This window comes from Sceloporus undulatus, chromosome 3 (genome assembly GCF_019175285.1).
Source record: "Sceloporus undulatus isolate JIND9_A2432 ecotype Alabama chromosome 3, SceUnd_v1.1, whole genome shotgun sequence".
NCBI lineage: Eukaryota > Metazoa > Chordata > Lepidosauria > Squamata > Phrynosomatidae > Sceloporus > Sceloporus undulatus.
In genome coordinates this window covers 207266482-207287888 of record NC_056524.1, presented here as the reverse complement: position 1 = coordinate 207287888, position 21407 = coordinate 207266482, and the positions used below count along the sequence as shown (strand labels likewise).

At 39.6% G+C, this 21407-nt stretch overlaps 1 protein-coding gene across 1 annotated transcript in view; it reads left to right on the top strand.

The window, feature by feature from the left end:
* SORCS3 (sortilin related VPS10 domain containing receptor 3) overlaps positions 1-21407 on the top strand; it is a 652615-nt gene that overhangs the window by 598738 nt on the left and 32470 nt on the right. The window contains exons 21-23 of the mRNA XM_042460847.1: positions 4285-4408; positions 10586-10698; positions 14026-14157. Coding sequence (XP_042316781.1) covers positions 4285-4408; positions 10586-10698; positions 14026-14157 — 369 coding nt within the window. The remainder of the gene's footprint in view (positions 1-4284; positions 4409-10585; positions 10699-14025; positions 14158-21407) is intronic.

Here is a 21407-nt window from a genome sequence, read left to right as displayed (position 1 = left end):
AGCCCAAGCTGTTTCCAGAGAAACTATGGGGATGGGTTTTGCAGGACAGCATCCCCTCTTCATGTCTCCCAAGACAGCCAGGGAGAATCCCTTCAGAGAGCCCAGAGATCAATGGGAGAGGCTTCTGGTAAAGCAAATTTGGGAAGCCCAAGCTGTTTCCAGAGAAACTATGGGGATGGGTTTTGCAGGACAGCATCCCCTCTTCATGTCTCCCAAGACAGCCAGGGAGAATCCCTTCAGAGAGCCCAGAGATCAATGAAGGAGGCTGCTGGAAAAGCAGGGAGGGAGCACTCTTCCCAAAGATTCTCTTTCCAGAGTTGGAGGAGAAGGCAGATTCCGTTTGAGAAAGAGAGGGAGAAAGGCTCTATTCCCCCTCCCATTGATCAGAGCCCTTCCCTGCCTGGGTGAGATCAGATGCCTCCTCGCGAGGAGGCTTCCCTTCCCTGCCTGGGCGAGATCAGAGCCCAAGCGGACAGGGAATGCCTCTTCGAGAGGAGGCTTCCCTTCCTGCCTCTCCTCCGTTAGAAATGGGCTCTCCCCACACAGAGGGGAGGTTGCAATCCACCAGGGGAAGCCTTGTAGTCCTTTGGCAGATGCAGGCACTTGAGCAGCCGGGACTTCAGGTGCTTAAAGCACTGAAGAGATTAAGCGCCTGTAAACCATTAAAATAAAAAATAAAAATCCTTATCTCTTATTGAAAGACCACAGCAGACAAAGGGGTGAGGGAAGCAAAAATGGTGACAGCCACGACGGATGGGGACAGAAAGGGCAACTCCCCCAAGGCCAGCCCCATCGCACTCCACTCCTCCCATCCAGCTAACCCGATTTCAAAGGCTGTCGTTCCTATTTAAATGCTCCGGTTCCTATCCCAATTCAAGGGAAAAATGTAGGTTCGACCCTTCTATTTTTTTAACCCGCGTTAAATGACGAAAACACGAATCAAATTTATAAACCGCTGTACGATTCTATTTCTAGTGGGGACGATTGCGGGTTGTTCTAGAACTGTTCTAGAGTTAATTCGGTTTCTAATAGGAACGATGCGCCTTGGATTCGATATGTAGCACGGAATATAAGCCAGTAGGAACACCCCCATAGTCTCTTCTGCTGGCAATTAGGTTGCATCAGGATAATGTTTCTAGTCCCCTCTTCCCAGAAATATCCAGTGCAACAATCAGAAGCAGAACCACTGTCACAGCTTCTCATTGTGCTGCATATTGCCAGTCAAAGGCAAATATTATCCTGTGACACCTTGACCTCCAGATCACCAGACCTGATTTCCATTGCTTAGGGCAATTGCTGGTTGTTAAGGTAGGTTTGAGGAGCCAGGTCAGGAGAATATACATGGTTATATATTCCTAACTACATATTTGATGTAGGATCTCAGCCATCATTTTGTGCAAAATTTTTGCATTTACCACAATGTGTTGTGCAAAAAAACATGTTTTGGGCAAAATTTACAGGATGACTAAAAAAAGAGTAATGAAAAAGCCAGTAAGAACAACATTTTCAGCTTTCTTTTTGAATCACCAGGTATTTTCCACAGTGTTTGGTACAAAGAAACAAAACCAACCTTCATGAAATTTTCACCAAAAATGTTCAATATTGAAAAAAAAAAAAGAGAGAGAGAGAGAGAGAGAGAGAGAGAACCTTTATAATCTCTCTGGACAATGAGAAAACTGATTTTTTTTTATAAAGTGTAAGAATGAAATTTACATTCATACTCATTTCACTACTAGTTATATGATCTGATTAAATAAAGACAGTGTGCAGTAAAAATTGATTTGTATTTGGGCAAATCAGCCATCTCCTGATGTAGTAAACTCCATGATAGAAATGGGGCAGGCAGCAATGCCTTTTTAGTTTCTTTGTAGAATCACACAGTTACTGCATTTTTCTTCTTGAAGTGTGCCACTGCAGTATACAACACCATTTTAAACACATTCTAAATAGAGCTCTAATTTCTTTTTTTTTTTTTTTAGATAGAGCCATTGTATTGAAGTGCTGGTCCACTGCTTTAGCAATATACCAAAAGGCCAATTTTCTTGGATTAACACAGGTCCAGTTTAATAAATGTGTCTGGCTGTCTAATAGATTTTGAGCAAATGAACCTTAAACTCCTTGATTTAATTTAGAGTTAGTTTCCAGACCTCAGTGCTTGAATTAAATCAAAGGAACTACCTGAATGTTAAAACTCTGTGATGGAAGTGAAATTGGCCATATCTAAAGGACATCCATCAAGAAAAGGGAGCAATTTTTAAAACAATGTTGGACTCTGTTGCCTCCATTGACTTCAAAGGAGTACTATAGCCCCCAGTACTAGCTATATCTGCAAAGTTTTGTAGAATTTAAAAAGAAATTGTCACCTCATCCTTCCCTCACAAAAAGTATCAGGGTTCAGAAGAATAAAGTGACATAGAATGAGAAAACCCCAGAAGCATGTAATGATATCAAAACAATCAAGTCAGGACAGCCAGTGTGATATAGTGGTTTGAGTGCTGAACTTTGACTCTGAGAGACCAGGGTTTCATTCCCACAAGTTGCACTCTCTCCATCTCAGAGGGAGGCAATCTTTGTGTATATGTTGCATTCACATTTTCATCATTTACTTTATGTCAGAAGTGGGAATCATGCGACCTTTCAGATCTTGTTGGAGTGCAACTCCAAGCAGCCCCAGTTATAATAGTCATTGCTGAGGAACACTGAGAGCTGTGTTGTGTTTTAGCCTTTTCTGGTTTACATAAACCATTTTAGATATATATCTTAATACTTGTAATACAATGTTAGGTGTGTGTCAGAGCACTTCCTGCCTCTGTTTCATGTCCATTTCATCATCCTCCAGATTCCTTTGCCATAACTGTTAGCTTAGAATCATAGAATTGAAAAAGTTCACAAGGCCACCCAGTCCAACCCTCTGCAAGATAGGAATATACCAGTCAAGCATATTCCATTGTCAAACAGCTTTTACCATTAGGAGGTTCTTGCTAATGTTTAGGTAGAATCCCTTTTCCTGTAGATTGAATCCACTGCTCTGTGTCATAGCCTCTGGAGCAAGTAGACAATGTTTTATTCTATCTAGTGCAAGCTCCGTGTTCTCTTTGGGCAAATGAACAGCTTTATCTTAGAGGAAGAGGAAACAGAACAATGTGAAGGATTTCTAACTTCTTCTGAGCAGTAGTCTATTTGTTTATGTGCTGATTATGTCTTCTGCTTCTGAAATGAAGCTTACTATTTATTCTCCATTTGTATGTCCACTTATGAAACAAATATGATACTGAAGATAACATGGACAGCTTCTAAAGATTACTAGAAAGTGGTTTCATAGACCTATTTCTCAACTGCAAATACACCAATAAAATTGATGCACCCATGACAAAACTGGCATGAGTCACATGTGTATATTTCAAATGTTTCATATTCCCAAAACTTGAAATTGTGGTGAATGCAGTGGTTCTCAAACAGTAGGCATGATAGTTGCTCAAGTGTGCCACAAAAAAAAAAATAAAAAATAAAAAATAAAAAATAAAAAAAAAATCAGCTTGCAAGTACAGCAAATGGGAAAAGGAGGACAGGCATAGTGTATGCATAGTGAGTATTGATTTGTACCTGCAAAAGCAATATCTGTTCCTCCTACCAAAGACACAGGAAAAAAACAGTTTTCCTTTTTTTATGCATTTCCCACTCATCTTCTCTGAAGGTTCCATCATTGGCACAGTAGAAACACATGCCCCTTAGTGATCATAAGGTATGCAGAGGCCAGCCAGCTCAGTTTGGGAGAGAAGGAAGGAGGAAAATGTGGCTGCTGAAAAGACTACAGCCACCTCTGTGCCTTCCTCCAGTTATGCCTTCCTCTAATCTCAGGCATAACCAATTTGGCCTCCCATTTTTATGCATTTCCAGCTCAGCTTCTCTGTACATTTTGTGCTTGATGCAGCAGGTGCATGCTCCTTGCTGACTATGAGACAGGTTCTTGGGTGGAGGAGGGAAATGATGAAAGGAGGCAGAGACCATGAGAGCTAGGCTTTAAAGAAGAGGGTGTGTGTGGCATAAGAGTCCAGTGTGTGAGAGGGAGGCAGTATTGCTAGGATGCTATCTGTGAGGCAAATGAAAATATGCACACTACACAAACAAAATATGTTTATTTATATACTACATCAAGGGTGTGTGTAACATTCGCATGTACATGGCAAGGGGCTCACAGGGGTAAAAAGTTTGAGATCCATTGTATTAATGAATTGACACTGAACAGAGTAATGACTTGACACTGATTTCATGTGACTTTTGCAGCCATTCATCACCTTGGACAGCAGCATTTCTTATACTTTCACCATTGAAGGAATGAACACTGTCACAGTACAGGTCTCAGCTGGCAATATTCTTATCCAGGACACCAAGGATATTGCTGTGCATGGTAAGCAAACATGGGCTCATTCAAGAGACCCTATAATATTTCTGTGTGTACATTTAGCAATCACAATTTTTAGTAACATTGACTATATTCAGATATCATATTCCCAGTCCTTTAAATTGTGAATAACTGGTGAAACATATTAATTATGGTTCAAAGGAGGGCAAAGAGAAATCAGGCTCTGATGGATTTGAATGAGACATTTCTGTATGTTTGTCAGCTTTTCTGGGTTATAATCAGGCAAAGTTATCACATGAAAGATGAAGGCTATATCACAGCTAACATAGTGGTCATTTTCTTTTCTTTGCCTTTACCTGATTCCCTCCCCCACATATCACACAGCTACCATTTACCATAGTTTTCTCCTCATCCCTCCATTCTTTAGGGTGAGCACAAACAGTTATGCTTGCCAAAATTTTAAAAGTTATTTGTCATAATTTTCCTCTGCTTCATCCTTTACATCATTTGTTGTATGCCCCTAAATTTTATCCTTATCTGTAGGTCACATCAAAATCCATAATTTTGACCCTCAATCCTGCCCTTGACTTATAAGTGATTTCAATTTATAGTTGAGGATATGGCCCATCCCACAGAATGGCATGTCGATCCCACAGAATAAGAAGCCATCAATCAGTAGTTTATGTAAACATTTTATTATTTCAAGTTGGTCAGTAATGCTATAGGACCCCTGTGTTCTGTTGTGCTTGTCATCAGCAGCAGCACTGTTAATCTTCCATTTCTACTATTTGCTGCTGTGGATAATCTAGAATTTTTTGACCAAATCATTCACTTGGGGTTAGTTTGGACCAAAACCCACAATTCCACATATTTACATAAAGTTGGGCTATTCCTGGTGTGATATCAGGTATGTTTGTTTGTCTGACACACAATCCGAGTTTTGGACCTGAATAAATGGTATTCCACTTCCCAGTGGCTATTCACTTGGCTTGGGTAAAGATGTTTGAATGTATAATTTGAGACTTGTATGATGTAGAAATAAATCTGGTATCAAATAGAGAGTTGTGCAGGCAAAAAGTTGCCAAAACAAAGAGCTTGGGCAATCCATATAGGTCATGATATTAAGGCGGGTTACAGACCGCCTGTTTGGGGCGGTCTGCACCCGCCCCTTTCCCCGGTGTATCGGGGCCTCAGCGGCTAGACCGGCAACCGCTGAGGCCCCGATCCGCCGCTTTCCGGGCTGCGGGGAAGCGGCAAAAGGCTGCTTCCCCACAGCCTGGAAAGGGGTGTCCTTGGGGCTTCAAGCCCCAAGGACACCCCACAGCAGCGCGGAGGAGGAGAAAGGGGCTGCTTGGCCCCTTTCTCCTTTGCGCCGCTGGGCGCAGCCATGTGGAGGCTGCACCCAGCGGTGCAAACCAGGAAGGAGCTCCAAAATGGAGCTCCTTCCTGCTCCGTGCAAAGGGTGCACTAAGTGCCCTGGTGCAGAGCGATGACATCACATCCATGCCGCCCCGTATAGAGGTGGCGCGGTCGTGACGTCATCATGGCGGCAGGCTGAGTGGAACGGCTGCTGCCATTTTGTGTGCGCAGAGCGTGCACTAGGATTATGGGAGTGCGGAAGCACCGCCCCTTCCTAACCCTAGTACGCGCTCTGCACGTACTATATGGCCCGTCTGTAATGGGCCTAAGTATCTGGTGGACAGCATAATGCTCTTTGGGTCTTGAATTATCACACCACATCTACTCCACATCCTCTGGTGCTATCTAAGTCACAGTTACAGTGGTGGAGGGAAGGAGGTCATTGCCTACCCATTAGAATTCTGCCCCTCCAATGAAATTTTCCCTCAGTCTCCAAATTTCTAGCACTGCAGTATCTTAAAAATTGAGTTGAACACTTAGAAATATAGTTTAGGTATTCAAAGAAAAGGGACAAATGAAGTTACCAAAGGAATGTGGACACAGCCAATGTAAGACTTCTAGATATGAATAATTTTCAGTGTTTCACTGTGAAGGTGATGGCTACTATCCCATCAGTTCTTCACTGTGAGACTCGAAGCAGGAACTCCTTAAGTGCGCTATAACTGCACTATAACTCTCTTTAGATGCCTGCCTTTTAGGTTTCAAATTTCCCCCCAGCTTGGCATCAACTATTCTTTGACAGCCACATATCCACTGTCTAATGTGTTCCAAACCTAAAAGACTTTTCTCGATGGTAGCATTTTTAATGTGTTTCTGAAATCACTTCAGACAGCTGCTTGTTAAAACAAAGTAAGAATTTTATTTACAAGTTAGGCTAAATACAGTATCTCTTTAGTGGATGGTGTTCACAATTCATATGGTGTATAAATACTTTAGTAGTTACACATGTTTACAGATTCTTTAGCTTGTTTTTGTAATTCTTTATAGCTTTATATATGTTTCCCTACAGACTAAGTTCTCACAGAACCTTTATTGAACTTTGTATCTTATAAACTTTCTGGTTACCTGTGATTCCACAAGTCACCAAATGTCTCCTGCGGGGCACGACAACAATTTAATTAAGGATACTCTTCATCCCTTTCTTGAGTACCTAAAACCCTTTCAAACTGCCCTCACAGCAGCCTAACCTAGCCTCAACAGTTCTTCACCCCTCAAGGTACAATAAACATCAATCTCTTTCAAACCCACTCCTCTGTCTTATATACTCACTCCTGGGAGTAGCCCCCACCATTTTCTGGCTTCACTTCCATTGGCTAGTGTCAAAGTTCTAATCTGCCTACTGTCACAATCCACAATAACTCTCTGCAATGTCTCATTTTGCTCTCCTCCCATAGATACCCCCCTGCTTAGTTGCTTCCTTCAGTTGATTCTTTTGGCTGCATGACAAGGCTGGCCCTAGCTGAGATTATACACAAAACTATCTAATTGCTGCAGGTCTCTTGCCTAATTTCTTTCTCTTGGATTGTGGACCTTTCTAAAAATCACATTCTGTTTTCTGCATTGCATATGCAAAATTGCTGTCCTTGCTGAAGGGCAATAAGAATAAGACATTTCTCTTTCTCAAATCCCTTTTGGGTCTTGTTTATTGGGATGCAGTTTCATAAAATTGTCTTTATGTCTTAATATACATGTACTGGGCATCATGCTTTTAACTCGAAGTGCATAATTTTAAGCTTCACTGTTATTTTTTTGTTCTGCCAAACCACTCCATAAAGTTGGACATTGTCAATGTGCAGAAGAATATAAGAAGCGTAATCAGATCTTCCAGCAATAAGATGTCAAAAATGACTGGAAATCTAGTCTAAAGGCAGACAGCATTCATCAGTTTTTATCATATAATCAGAAAGTGTTTTTTCTCCATCTTTTCAGGCAAAGATGGAGAAGTCTAGTTTAATAAAAATTTCCTGGGTTAGAGAACTAGTCCATCTCTCTGCATTTATAAACTTGTCTGGCATTAAAATTAACCTTGCTCTCCCGCAGTCCTTTAATTAGGAAATAATTACTTAGTGCCTCATGAATTGCAATACCCTGATTCACTTGTCATTAGCACAATTGGTATCTGATTTGTTATGCATTAAGTACTCATGACTGCACTTGGGACTAACAAACATAATTCCTGCTTTTGGGAAACAGTTTACTTACAGTGAGGATTTGCTCAGTGGAGTGTAAAGCATGCCAAGAACAACAGAAAACAAACCACTTTTGGAACACTGGTTCCCATTTCCTTGTTGGCAAGGTTTGATTGCTGGACACTACTGCTGAATTCAGAAGGGTCTAACGTCAGACTGCCAAGCAAGCTACTAACACCAAGAAAGAAGATTTATGTGCTCATCTGGCTTGATTCCTGCTTGAGCTTTCCCTTTCTGTCTTCCTTTATTTTAGTTTCTTACAGAAAATGCTTTAGGATGGGATAAAAATTACTTTATATAAAGCAATCTAGTCTTCTGTCCCCTTGCTTGTCTGATACAATATATTATACTGCTTGCTTTCTTCCTTGCCTTTTTCAATTGGGCTCATCTCAGACTTCACCTAAGATATAGGCTGCAGCCATGAACCTACTTACCTAAGGGTCTGCAACACTGAATTCTAAGCAAAGGCCTATGGGGTTACTTCCCTTACAGTTCAGTATAAAATCAACTGTTGTCTTTGATAAAGTGTCATTATGACTTTAAAAGCCGTATGTAGCTTGAGTACAGGCTGTCTGAAAGACTGATTTTTCCCATGAAGCAAAGGAAGGCTTTCTTTTGGTCCTACCACCAGATATGCTTGGTGAATATACAAGATAAGGCCTTTTTAGTGGCTGGTCCCATTTGTAGAACTCTTTCTGATGGAAAGTTGGACTGACTTCCTCTCTACTCTCCTTCCATTGTCTGGCAAAGAAACTTTTATTTGGATTGGCTTTTGGCTAATAACTGGCTCCTGCAGAACATTTTTAATGGAAAGTTCTGTACTTTTTCTCTACATTTTCCATACCATTCTAAATGCTTCTGTTGTTGCTGTGTGGCTTCAAATAATTTCTGACTTATGACAATCCTAAAATGATGAGCCTATAATGGAGTTTTCTGGGTCCAAGAGGATGTGACTGACCTAAGGTCACCCAGTGGCTTTCTGTGGCCAATGAGGGAATCAAACCCTGATCTGCAGAGTCATAATTCAGCTCTGAAACCACACTACTACTGCACTTCAAAATGCTTTTGAACCATACTTATTCAGTGCTTGGTTTTAATGTAATCATTTATTCAATTGTGTTTTGAAATTGTTTTGTAGTGCTATAATTGATATTTTCATTTGTGTTGCAACTTTCTTTGGGACCTGTCCTGGGAGAAAGGTGGGCTAAGATATAAAATAAATGTATTAATAAATAATATTTTTGACTAGTATCTGTTAGAGACTTACATCTATGTAAGTGGTCTTATATATGGTGCTGAGAGAATTGAGCAGTTTTACAATGTCCATATTCACTAAGAGGATGCTGTGACATTATCACATAATGGTGCCCTTTGTACAATACTACCTACAGGACTGAGCAATGCACATCATGCTCCAAGGTGTAGCAGCACCCATTGCACATTGGAGGTCTCTTGTTGCTGCCTTGCTATGCATTTTTGCAATTCACTAATAGAACTACATTGACCTCAATGTAGAATCTTGGTCACTGTTTCTATGGGTTTTGGAATTGGCTGACTATAGTATGACCAAGTATTATGGATCTTTCTTTACTCCTGAAAAGAATTGGCTCAAGTCTCACTTATTATTTTACTAGACTTGTTGTGGTCTGTGTGCTGCGCCCATAACCTTTATTGGGACCTATGGAAATGACGCGCAGTGTCCACCATGACCACCTGCAGAGTTCAACCACGTTGACAGGATGCCAAGAAGAAAGAATCTGTGAAGATGTCTTCAACTAATAATGACTCTTACAAGTCTTCACTCTAAACGAGGGCTTTAATCTTCCTTTGCAGTATTTACAACATAGATATACACAGTGTATTGGACATCCGTCTCTAATACACACTATTTACACCAACAAACAATAACACAACCTCTGAGGCAGTCACATTAACACACAACCATCTCACTGCCTCTCAGTAACAGACACAGTCACTCATAGGCACCAACTGTCTCATGCTGTCTCTCAGTGACAGTTGAGAACTGACAGTTGATAGTTGCATCAACATTCCGATGATGCCCTTTTTGAATGCTGACACATTAGCTGCCACTGGAACTGTAAATTATCTGCACAACAGCTCCCCCTAGTGGCCACACCAATGTCATTTCCTGACAAGACTTATGTCCACTTCTCCACTATCAAGCTATATATAAGAATTTACACCACGGGCAAGTTAAAAGTGGATTTTGGTTATATGTATTAGATACATTTTCATTAGACCGTTGCATGAAACACAACATTTTAAAGCTGTTATATTAGAGTTCCCAACCACCCCAAATAATATTTTCAGCATCTCAAAAATCAGTGTTTAAAACCAATTGTTTTGTGGGCAGTAATGACTAGGAGGGCTCCTCCTGGGAATCAGCAGAATGAAAAATGTATCTGATATACCTGAGATATCAGGAATTTTGCATTTCTGAGAATTTTTGCTTCTCTTCTATCTTTCTGAAGTTTCATATAGAACTGTCTTGTGTGTCATAGAAACTGAGAAACTGATGCACTTCAGCCACCCCAGCTCAAATGGGCTGCATAGTTTAAAATGAATTTTGATGGTGGACCCTCTCTATTTGCAGAATATTTCCAGTCTCAGTTATTATCATTTTCTCCAAATTTGGATTATCACAATCCTGACATCCCTGAGTGGAGAGAGGATATTGGCAGAGTCATCAAGAGAGCCCTGGTACAGGTAAGTACCCATGACTAATAAGGGTGATTTGCTCAAATTCCGAACAAGCTGAAGGAGGACAGTTTAGGGAAGGGAGTATATAGTTCACAATTAGCCACAACAATTAAAAAAAATCCTCAGTCATGGTACTGTGAGAGACTTCATTCAGAATCATGCAACTATTTATCTCACTCTTGTAAACAGAAGTAAAGTATGCTAGTGTCCTATGACAGAGGCAGGCAACTATCACTGCCCATATATTGGACTGCAGGCCCAATTAACCTTGTCAACATAGGCAATGGAGAAAGCTTATGAAAATTGTAGTCCAGAAAATCTGGAGGGCCACATGTTCCACCTCTATCTAAACTATTTAAAGTTGATGAGAACTCATAGCATTACTTCTCTGTGTGCCTGTTGTATTCAGAGGGTCTTTAGAACTTGAAGCCCTAAATTGTAATTTACTTAATTTGTGCATAAATCCAGTACTGCTTATACAACACTGTTTCAAATACTGCGGAAACTAAAATATTAGTTCAGTTCAGTAGCACCATCTGAACAAGGACTATTGTAATAATCTTCCTAGTATAAACCAAAACATTTTGCAGTCTCTATAATATCTGTCCTCCAAGTAGTCCAAGAAGGAACTCCATCACCATTTTATGAATGGAATCCTAGAAAAATGAGTTGATAATTTACTAATGTTCCAGTGAGTCCATGATAGGTCAAGCCTTTTGCATTAGTTTCCATTATTCAACTCATCTCTATCCTTTCAGTCATACCGGCCAATAAGCTTGTAGCATTCTCTCCAAAGGATCCTGTCTTTACATTCATTTCTAAAATGGTGTCCTCTAGTTCCCCTTTAGAAAAAATATATTACATATGTTAATAATAAAAGAACTCACAACAAGTTTGTTGATTTAATTGGTTCAAGTAAGATTTAATTGGCTGTAACTGGCATTTGCCAATTTCCACTTAACCAGTAGGCTAGTGTTGGGAAAAAAGTCTAGAAGCAGTTGCAGTGACCACTCACAGGCACATTTAGAAAGGGGGTTCTCTGGACTCGCCCCTTGGGTAGTGGAATCATAGAATCATAGGAAGTTAGAGTTAGTTATAAAGTAGCTTTCTGATACTTTTGTATGTGTCTCTTTCTTCCAAGTGGGTGGCTGATATTCAGAATGCTACTATTTCAATTTATCCCAAAATAAGCATGCCAAAGTAAGTGTTAAATTGCTGGGATGTTAAGATTCCCCAGCTGCCATGAGCATATCTAACATAAGAGAAACATGCAAAATGGCTTTTGTTTTGATGGTCCTATTTTCTGCATTTTGCATCAAAATATCTCTTTACAAACCTAGTGTCATTTCACTTTTTTTCAGCTAAGTGCAGAGAAACAGTAACACAAATCCCCAAAGGACAGGCTGTTTGATCACAAATACATACACAACTCATTCAACACACTACTTTTACTAGTTTATACAGTAATTGAGCAGTTTTCAGATATTTACCTCAGTTTTGCAGAAGACATAACGCCAGTTTAAAAAATGAACAAAGTGCTGGGAATTCTGTTGATATATCCTGGCCTTAACTTCTACAATGTCAGTTGTAGGTACTTTTTGGGTCACTGCAGAAGAAGTATGCAGTGCTTCCTCTTGCAAAATCCCCACCTGTGCACAACAGAGCGTGTCTGGTGCAACCTCTTGGTGAATCAGTTCCTTGGTTGAGTGACTCCCAGGCAACACCTGACTCCTGTTTTGCAGCCATGAGAAGGAAGGCAACCTTGTAATAACAAAGGTTTTATTTACAAATATACATGATAAGTATAGGTGAAGGCAAACAGCAGCACAGTATTTCTACAAACCACAAATGCATTTTCTCTAATGAGAGAGCACCCTGCCATTCAGAATGCTTTTCAGTTTTGAATCCAAACTGTCATTAATTGTTCCTTTACAGGCCATTCAAAGACCATCCATCTACGTACAAGTCCTTCATGCAATGATACAGCAAGTTCATGCCATTATTTATATTTTGTTGTTATTAACAGCCAGTGGATGCTGACTCATGGTGATCCTGTAGATGAGACATCTCCATGAAACCTATCCTCCACTGCTCTGTTCAGGTCCTGCAGACTCAGACCTGTGACTTCCCTGATTGAATTTAGCCATCTGCCATGTGGTCTACCTCTCTACTACTTTCCCTAGCTTTATTGTCTTTTCTAATGAGTGATACCTTTTCTTGAGGTGGCCAAAGTAAAACAGCCTCAGTTTCATCATCTTGGTTTCAAGTGAGAGTTCAGGTTTAATCTGTTCTAGGAACCATTTATTTGTCTTTTTGACTGTACATAGTAACTTCAGCAGGCCATTTCTTTTGTTCTTCTCCAGCACCACATCTGAAATGAGTTGATTTTCTTCCCTTCACTGTCCAGCTTTCACATCCATACATGGTGATGGGGAATACAATGGCTTGGATGATTCTAACTTTAGTGTTCAATTGTATATCCTTAGGATCTCATTTAGTTCTTTCATAGCTGCCCTTCCCATTCCTAGTCTTCTTCTGATTTCTTGATAGCAGTCTCCATTCTGGTCAATATTTGATCCAAAGTATGGGAAATTTTAAAACTATTTTGATTTCCTTGTTGTCTAGGCAGAATTTATGTAGTTCCTTTGCCGTCATTATTTTTGTTTTCTTTATGCTGAGCAGCAGGCTTGCCTTATGGCTGATGTTCCTTCCTCCTATCTTCATTTCTCTTTCTTATGTATCTAGTCCAGCTCTTCTGATATTTTCTGCATACAGGTTGAACAAATAGGATGATAGTATGCAGGCTTGCCTTTACCAGTTGGAAACCATTCTGTTTCTCCATGTTCTGTTCTAACAATAGCCTCTTGTCCTGAGTACAGATTCCTGATTATGACAATCAAATACAGTTGCACTTACATGCCATAGTTTTTCATGATCTATACAGCCAGGGGCTTTGCTTTGGTCTATAAACCACATGTTGATTTTCTTCTGGGATTGGTTTAGCTGAGAAATAAGTTGGAATATTAAGTAAATTTAATGAGACCTGGAACATGTTGTATGTTTTAACTGGACAATGTGGATATCTGTTTTTAGAAGCCTAGTAGCACAGGATGCACATATATGCTTTGGATGTACTACATTGTGTAATATAAGCATCAACCAATTTTGCGCCTTTGTGCACTAGGATACAATTCCAATTTCACTGTCATTTTAAGGAGTTCTGAGTATGTGGTTAAGCCTTACAAAAGGTCTGTACAAGAATTTTAATAACTGATTGAAATGCAATTATGAATTAACAATGCTACTAAGTCTCTTGCTGGTCCTCTTCTTCAGGTGACTGGCATTCCTGAGGAACAAGTTCTTGTGGCGTTATTCTCTGGGTTGCCCACATCTGCTGAACTCTTCATCTTACCCCATCAAAACATGTCAGAAAGAAGGAAAGGCAGTGAAAGTGACCTCGAACAGGTAAGGAGAGCCCTTCCCATCCCATGCACTTTGACACAACATTGTAGATTAGATAAACTAGAAAATTACATGTAGGTGTGCTCTCCCTTGGAGTTATAATCTCTCAACTGCAGTGGTGTTAAAAGAAGCTTAATTTGACACAATAATTCGCAAATGAAGAGGGTGGTTTATACTATCAATTTGGGACAGGCAAGCAGTCTTCTGCTCTTCATGTGTGTTGAGGATTCCAGGCCCTGTGTTTTTAGGTCCAAAATCTGAGCTTTAGGAACATCCTGTGATGATGTCATAGGTTGATTTCTCTGCCAGTGTTGCACTGATGCTGAGATGTGGTTAAGCATGCTATATTATGCATCAGCCACAACTGTGCAGCATATGTCATTCAAGTAAAAAACACATTGGCGGGGTACAGGCAGCCGCCAGTAGGTCCGCGGGGGAGCCGGAGCCTTCACACGGCCCGACTCCCGCGCGGACCAAAAAAGAAGCTCCAAAATGGAGCTTCTTTTTAAGTCGCGTTTGCGACGTAGTGAGGCGCCAGGGGCGCACTCACTACGTCACAACGCCCGCGACGCGTACAGACGCTCAGCGTCCGATACGTAAAGATGGCGGCGCCCGTATGAACAGGGCGCCGCCATCTTGTACGTATTCAATACGTACTGGGGTTAGGGGGTGCGGAAGCACCGCCCCTTCCTAACCCTAGTACGTATTGATGATGTACTATTTGGCGGTCTGTAAACCGCCATTGAGAAAGTATTTCTCTGATTGTTTTCCCAGCATTTCACTGAACAGAAAAAGCAAAACCAAACTAAATCTTTCCTAGATCTTTTAAAAATACCTTTGTAAGCACTGCTTTCAACAATTTATGGGAGCTATAGTGCTCAATAAATAAATAAATGATAGAAACTTTCTCTAACTTTTAACAGTTTTGAAAGCACCAGTTTACAACGCATGGATATTGTAATCCGGCCATAGTACCTTTCTCAAGAAAAAAAAATTGCAAGCTCCACTCTCATGGTTTGCACCTCCAAAACCCTCACTGGACACGTTTTCCTTTCTTTCTTTTAGAGACAGAGAGGGAGGAAAGAATGAGGATGCTGAATAAATTTACCTAGTAGATGTGAGGGAAAGAAGGAAAGTGGATGAAGAGAGAGAGAGGCACAAGGAAGGAGGGACAAAATAAATATAGTCTGGAAATTGGGTAGGTTGGTAAACAAGAAAGATTCTGAGTTGGTGGGAGACGTAAAGACAGAAGGATGTAAAGACAAGTACAACTAGGAAATGTGGGGAGAGAGGAAAAAAAGAAAGAGGAAAAGAGAGACAGAAAAGAAGGAGACAATGTTTAGCAAAAGTCAAAACCACAAAGGAGAATAAAGAACTGCAAACTGTAGGACATTCAAGAAAAATGTACGACATTACAAAATAAAAACATTTATATAAATATAAAAACAGTTCAAATGGTTGAATTACAGGTGTATTACATATTGTTGTTGGTGGGGGTCATCAGATAGGTACGGGACAAAGTCAGGATGACTCTCCCATCATTATCCCATCTGTGACAGCTATCACACAAAAGGCTTTCATAATGTGGTCCTGATTCTGTCATTATCCTGTCATTGAAGTGGAATTGTATTAACACGAACTCCTGTTAATACAAAACGCCAGGGCAATTCCACTTCAATGATGGGACAATGACAGGATTAGCGTGATGTAATATGAAAGGCTTATGTGCGATTGCTGTCACTCATGCTTCCTGGATTGGACAATGTCCAGATAAGCATGACATTGTGTGAAAGTCCTTCCTGTGATCGCATGGGAAGGACAGGACAAAGACGGGAAAAAGATGTCCTTTTCCCATCTGATAATCTCCATTGTGTGTCTTCAAGTCATTTCCGACTTATGGCGACCCTAAGGTGAACCTATCATGGAGTATTCTTAGCAAGTTTCTTCAGAGGGGAGTTTGCCATTTTCATCCTCTGAGGCTGAGAGAGTGTGACTTGCCCAAGGTCACCCAGTGGGTTGAGCTGAGTCATGTGGCTGAGCCGGGATTTGAACCCTGTTCTCCAGAGTCCTGCTCTAACACTAAAACCACTATAGAATCTGGTAGCCTATCAATGTGTATTTTGTTCATTGACTCTTGTAATTGATCTATAAGTTCCTTTTCAAAAGTCTTATATTAAATTGCTGGGGATTTGTTTTCTTTTAAATTGTGAATAGCCTGGATTATTTCTATTTTTGATATGTCTGATTTCAAAATTCTCTTTGTTCTGCCTTTATTATGGGGATTTCTTTCTGTTCTAAATATTATTTCAACTTTTTCCAAAAATTATCTGTCTTTTTCCTTTCCTTAAACAATTTTGAGTATTCTTTATGAAAAAGTTTTATGCTGGCTTCCTGTTTTGTCATCTTCTTTTCCTTTACTTCCAGTTCTGTAATTAAACTTTTTTTCTTTTTCTTTCTATAATTTACAGACTAGCTATTTGCCTGTCTTATTTGCATGTTCAAAATATTTTGTCTCGCTTTTTTATCTTTTGTGCTATTTCCTTTGTCAGCTGTGCTTGTAATTGTTTTTGTATTATTTTAATCTCTTTTTGAAGGTCCTTATTAGTTGGATTTCTCTTTAAAATTTCCTCTTTATCTCTCAACTGCTGTTTTATTTGCTGATACTTCTCTCTTTTCCCCCTGTTTACTTCAATAGTTCTTTTAATTAGTAAGTCTCTCATCATTGCTTTATAGGCATCCCAGACTGTTTTCATTGGCATGTCCTGAGTTTTATTTTCTTGAAAGAAAAGTTGTTTCTTTTTTCATTTTCTCCACTAATTGATTTTCCTGCAATATATATTAATTTATTCTCCAATGAAAGTTCCTCTTTCTTAAGCCTATCTTTCGTTCTATTAAATTATGATCTGAAGGGAATTTAGGACATATTTCTAAAACATTCTTTACAAGTTTTTTGATAGCTGAAACATATCAGTTCTTGAAGATGATTGTGAAAAGAACGTAAACCCTGGTGTTTTATCATATAAATGTGGCCATACACCAATTAACAAAAAGTACTCTATTTATTCAAAGAATGATTTAGGCAATTTACCTTTAGATTTTTAATTTTTTTGTTTAACTGTTCTATCTCTTTCTGGTGTTATTATCCCACTAAAGTCTCCTGTTAGAATTATATTGTGCTTCTCTAAATCTTTTGTTAACTTTCAAAAAAATTCTTCCCTCTTTTCTAATGGGGAATATATATTTATTATGGTTATCTTTTTCTTTGATAATGCTGTCTCCACTGCCACATATCTTTCCTACAGGTCCTTAAATAACTCTTTGGAGATCAAATTTTTAAAATAAATTACTACTACTCCTTTTTTCTTATCTGTTGTTGAATAAAATAATTGTCCCAATTTTGTATTTTGAATATACCTTATTTCCTTTTTTTTAATCTTCACTTCCAGGAAATATAAAATATCATATTTAGACTTTTCCACCATATGGAAGATTTTCCTACCCCCCCCCCCCCCCCGGTGCTTATTGTTTAGACTTTTAACATTCCAAGATCCTATTTTATAATGCATCTTTATATAAGTCTAAGTTTATATAAGAATCACCCCTATCTTTGACTCTGTTCTTTTTTGATAGATACAATACCACTGCCTCCCAAATGTGACCTCCCATGTCCTTTTTTAAGATTGTACATCCAAGGGTAACTACCCTATTGATTTTCACTGTTGCAATACATTTCTGACATACCCACTATATCAATATTCTCCTTCAGTGCCAGGCTACAAACTATAATTAGAATGACCAGATTTAATTGGGGACATATTTGTAACAGATATATACAATAGGGAATTTCAGCAGGTGCAACTTTTATAATATCTGCATAATAAACTTAACTTATATCTGTCAAAATAGCCTCTTTTCTAAAACATTTACATTTTTTTAACTAAAGAAAAGGCCCCCTGCTCATCTTTGCATTGAGTCAACCTGATTTGAATTGATCCATCTGTATTTCAAGTTTTTTGAACAGTGTGACCAAATCATGCTGGGGACTTGGTATTTTCATTCCCTGCAGTTCATTTCTGAGCCCAATTCAGTGCTAGTTTTGACTTTCAAAGCTCCTGTGGCTTGGGACCAAGTGAACAATCACTCATCCCCATGCACATTTATCAGGATTTTAAGATATTCCTGTGAACTGAAATGGAAAGAATACTAAAAAACATTCAAAAATTGTTTTCATAAGTGTTTCTCAAGTGTTGGAAAACCCCAATGAAAAGAATCTGGAACTGGCGAGCATCTTTGCTTTCAGAATTTATTCAGCAAAAATGCACTTATTGTAATTTTTGTGCAGAAAATGCTGCTTCCTCCTTAGAAATTTGTGTGTTTATATACCCTCAAATCACCTGTAAATTTATGGTAATCTCATGAATTTCATAGGATTTTCTTAGGCAAGCAATAATCAGAGGTGGTTTTACCAATTCCTTCCACTGAGATATAGAGGCTGTGGAGACTGCATGGTGTGCAGTTGCCGCAGCAAGATCAGGGCTGCAGCAACTGCACACCATGCCCCAAATCTGGCCTTTCCAGGGTGCAAAAAGGAGCAGCAAGAAACAGCTCCTTTTTGCACCCTGGAAAGTATGCTGTAGCCACTGCACTGGGGGTTTACGATGCTCCTTTAGTGCTATAGCATGTGGACACAGTGCCAAAGGAGTGCTGTGACACCATGTGCTATGTGGTGTGGCACACAGTGTCATGCTGCCATGAAGGCGAAGTTGGGGTATGTGTTGTATGGATGCCACACCCCGACTCCGCCTCCAGGCTGGCCTTAATGGCTGGTCTGCACAGCCCCAGAGGCTACAGCCTACTGCAAACATTCTCATCAGTCCAGCATTGTCCTCATTGAGATCCGAACACTTGAGATACATGTTTTGCAACCATTTTTAAAAAAACATTTCCAAATATTCTCTTCATCCCTAGTTACAAATAACATGCCAGTTTTCACTAGTCCACCCCCCCCTTTTTTTTTTTTTTTTTAAATTTGCAAGAAGACATGTTCTGTTCTCAGGGATTTCCTGCAAGAATAATTTCCTGGCAAGGATATGACAGGAAAAGAGCTAAAAAAATAGAAGCAGGTCTAGGGAGGCATTAAAATATACCAGATATAAACCTCCAACAGCTCACAACCATAATGCTGGCCAAAAATTAGGCCCAAGCAAGTGTATTCCTGTGTAATTTTCAGGAACCATAAGTTGCTTCATCTCGTCTAATGTCAGACCAGCTTGTCCTTGTCCAGTTAAGAATTCCTATAAAGTTACATTACAGTGGTAGTGTCACTCCTTTTGAATCATGTATGTCTTAAATCCAAAACAGACTGCAGAAATAGTTTGAGACTGCTTTAACTGCCCTGCTGGCTCAGTGCTAGGGAAGCCTGTGAACTATTGTTTATTATGACACCAGAGCTCCCTGACTGAGAAAGCTAAATGTCACACAAAACTACAGTTCCCAGAATTCTCTAACATTGAGCCAGGGCAGTTAAAGCGGTCTCAAGATGAATTATTTCTGCAGTCTGTTTTGTACCTGTCACAGTTACAAGCTGTCTTTACTACCTAGATATGTTCTATACCTTTGGCCAACACCTTTCAGGTGTTTCCATAGAAGTAACTACAAAGGAAACAGTTGGTATTCCAACAATCTTTAAATATCTGAAATATTTGAAATATCTGAAAAGGAAATAGTTAGCAGTGTAACCATCTTTAAATATCTGAAGGGCTGTCATGAGGAAGATGAAACAAGCTTGTTTTCTGCTATTCCAGAAATATTAGAACTTTCTGATGGCAAGAGCTCTTTAACTGTAGAATAGACTACCTAGGAAGGTGGTGGACTCTCCTTTGTTGGCAGTTTTTAAACTGAGGTTGAATGGCAACGTTGCAGGGATACTTTACCTGTGGGCTGCTGCATTGGTAGGGAGCTGAAATAGATGGACTTTGTATTTTTTTCAGTTTGACAATTATATGATTTGATGTACTCTCCACAAAGAAAGAGAATTGGCTGCAGCTCCCTATCAAGTGTCATTTGCAAAGCCAGTTAAGATACAGAGTATAAACTATATTTGGAAATTGCAGTGCTCATTTACTTAAATAAATAGGTAATTACAGTGATAAATACTGTTATACTGAGGTGAGATAAGACGCATGAACAAAAGCATAAAGCTTGCTAAAATATGTCTGCAAAATTAACTAGTGATTAAATCAGCCAAATCACTGTTGAGAGCTTTGCGAGGAGAAGGAAGTATCACAAGACTTTCCAGCAAATTCAGTTACTCTTGTTGATGTCTTGCCATATAGGAATGGATTTAAGATCAATACTCTATAGTGGTTCTTGACATTAATGTAGTGCTTTTAAAATACTCACAGATCTTCTCTTTGGTACTGAGCTAAAAGTACTGGAGGGAAAATATTTGGTGCACAAGAAGGGGGTGAAATGAAGAGGTCGGAGTTCAGGGAGCAGAATGCCACTTTCTTATTTTTTAAACAGTGTTTCCACCACTAAAGGTAGCAATGACAGTAGTAGAAGGTAGCTAACTGCTATCAACTGTCAATTTCTCGCCTCCAGAATATGTCACAGATAAATTGTGACATGTCAACAGCATTATTATGTTGCTTTGAGATAGGACCTGACTTTGGAATGTGGGATCAGTATGGCTTCAGCAGGAAAATACACTTATCTCTCCACATTCACTAGAGTTAGGGGCACAGGACCCCCATGAATGTGGAAAAACCACAAAGAACAAAGACACTATGGGGTCGTTCCCACTCGCTTATACACCAGTTTACAAATCAAATCCAAGGTATATCGTTCCCACTCAATCCCGAATTAACTCTAGAACAGTTCTAGATTAACCCGCAACCGTTCCCACTGCGATTCGAATCTGATTCGAATCATAACATTTAACCTGGATTAGAAGCCTATAAACCGGCATTAAAAAATACTAGGGTCTACCCTAGTATTATCCCTTGATCCGAGATAGGAATCGCTGTATTTAAATGGGAACATTTCGGCATCTGATTCGGGTTTCACAGGATGGGAGGAACAGCGCTCAAGGGGCTGGCCTGGGGGTGTCACCCTCTTTGGTTTCTTTCTGATTTGCCGGTGCCATTTTCTTCCATTCGCATAATAGCCTTTCCTCCAGTGGATTGCAACCTCCCCTCTGCTCCTCTTTCATAGACCGATGTGTGAGGAGAGCCATTGAACACCATTTTTAA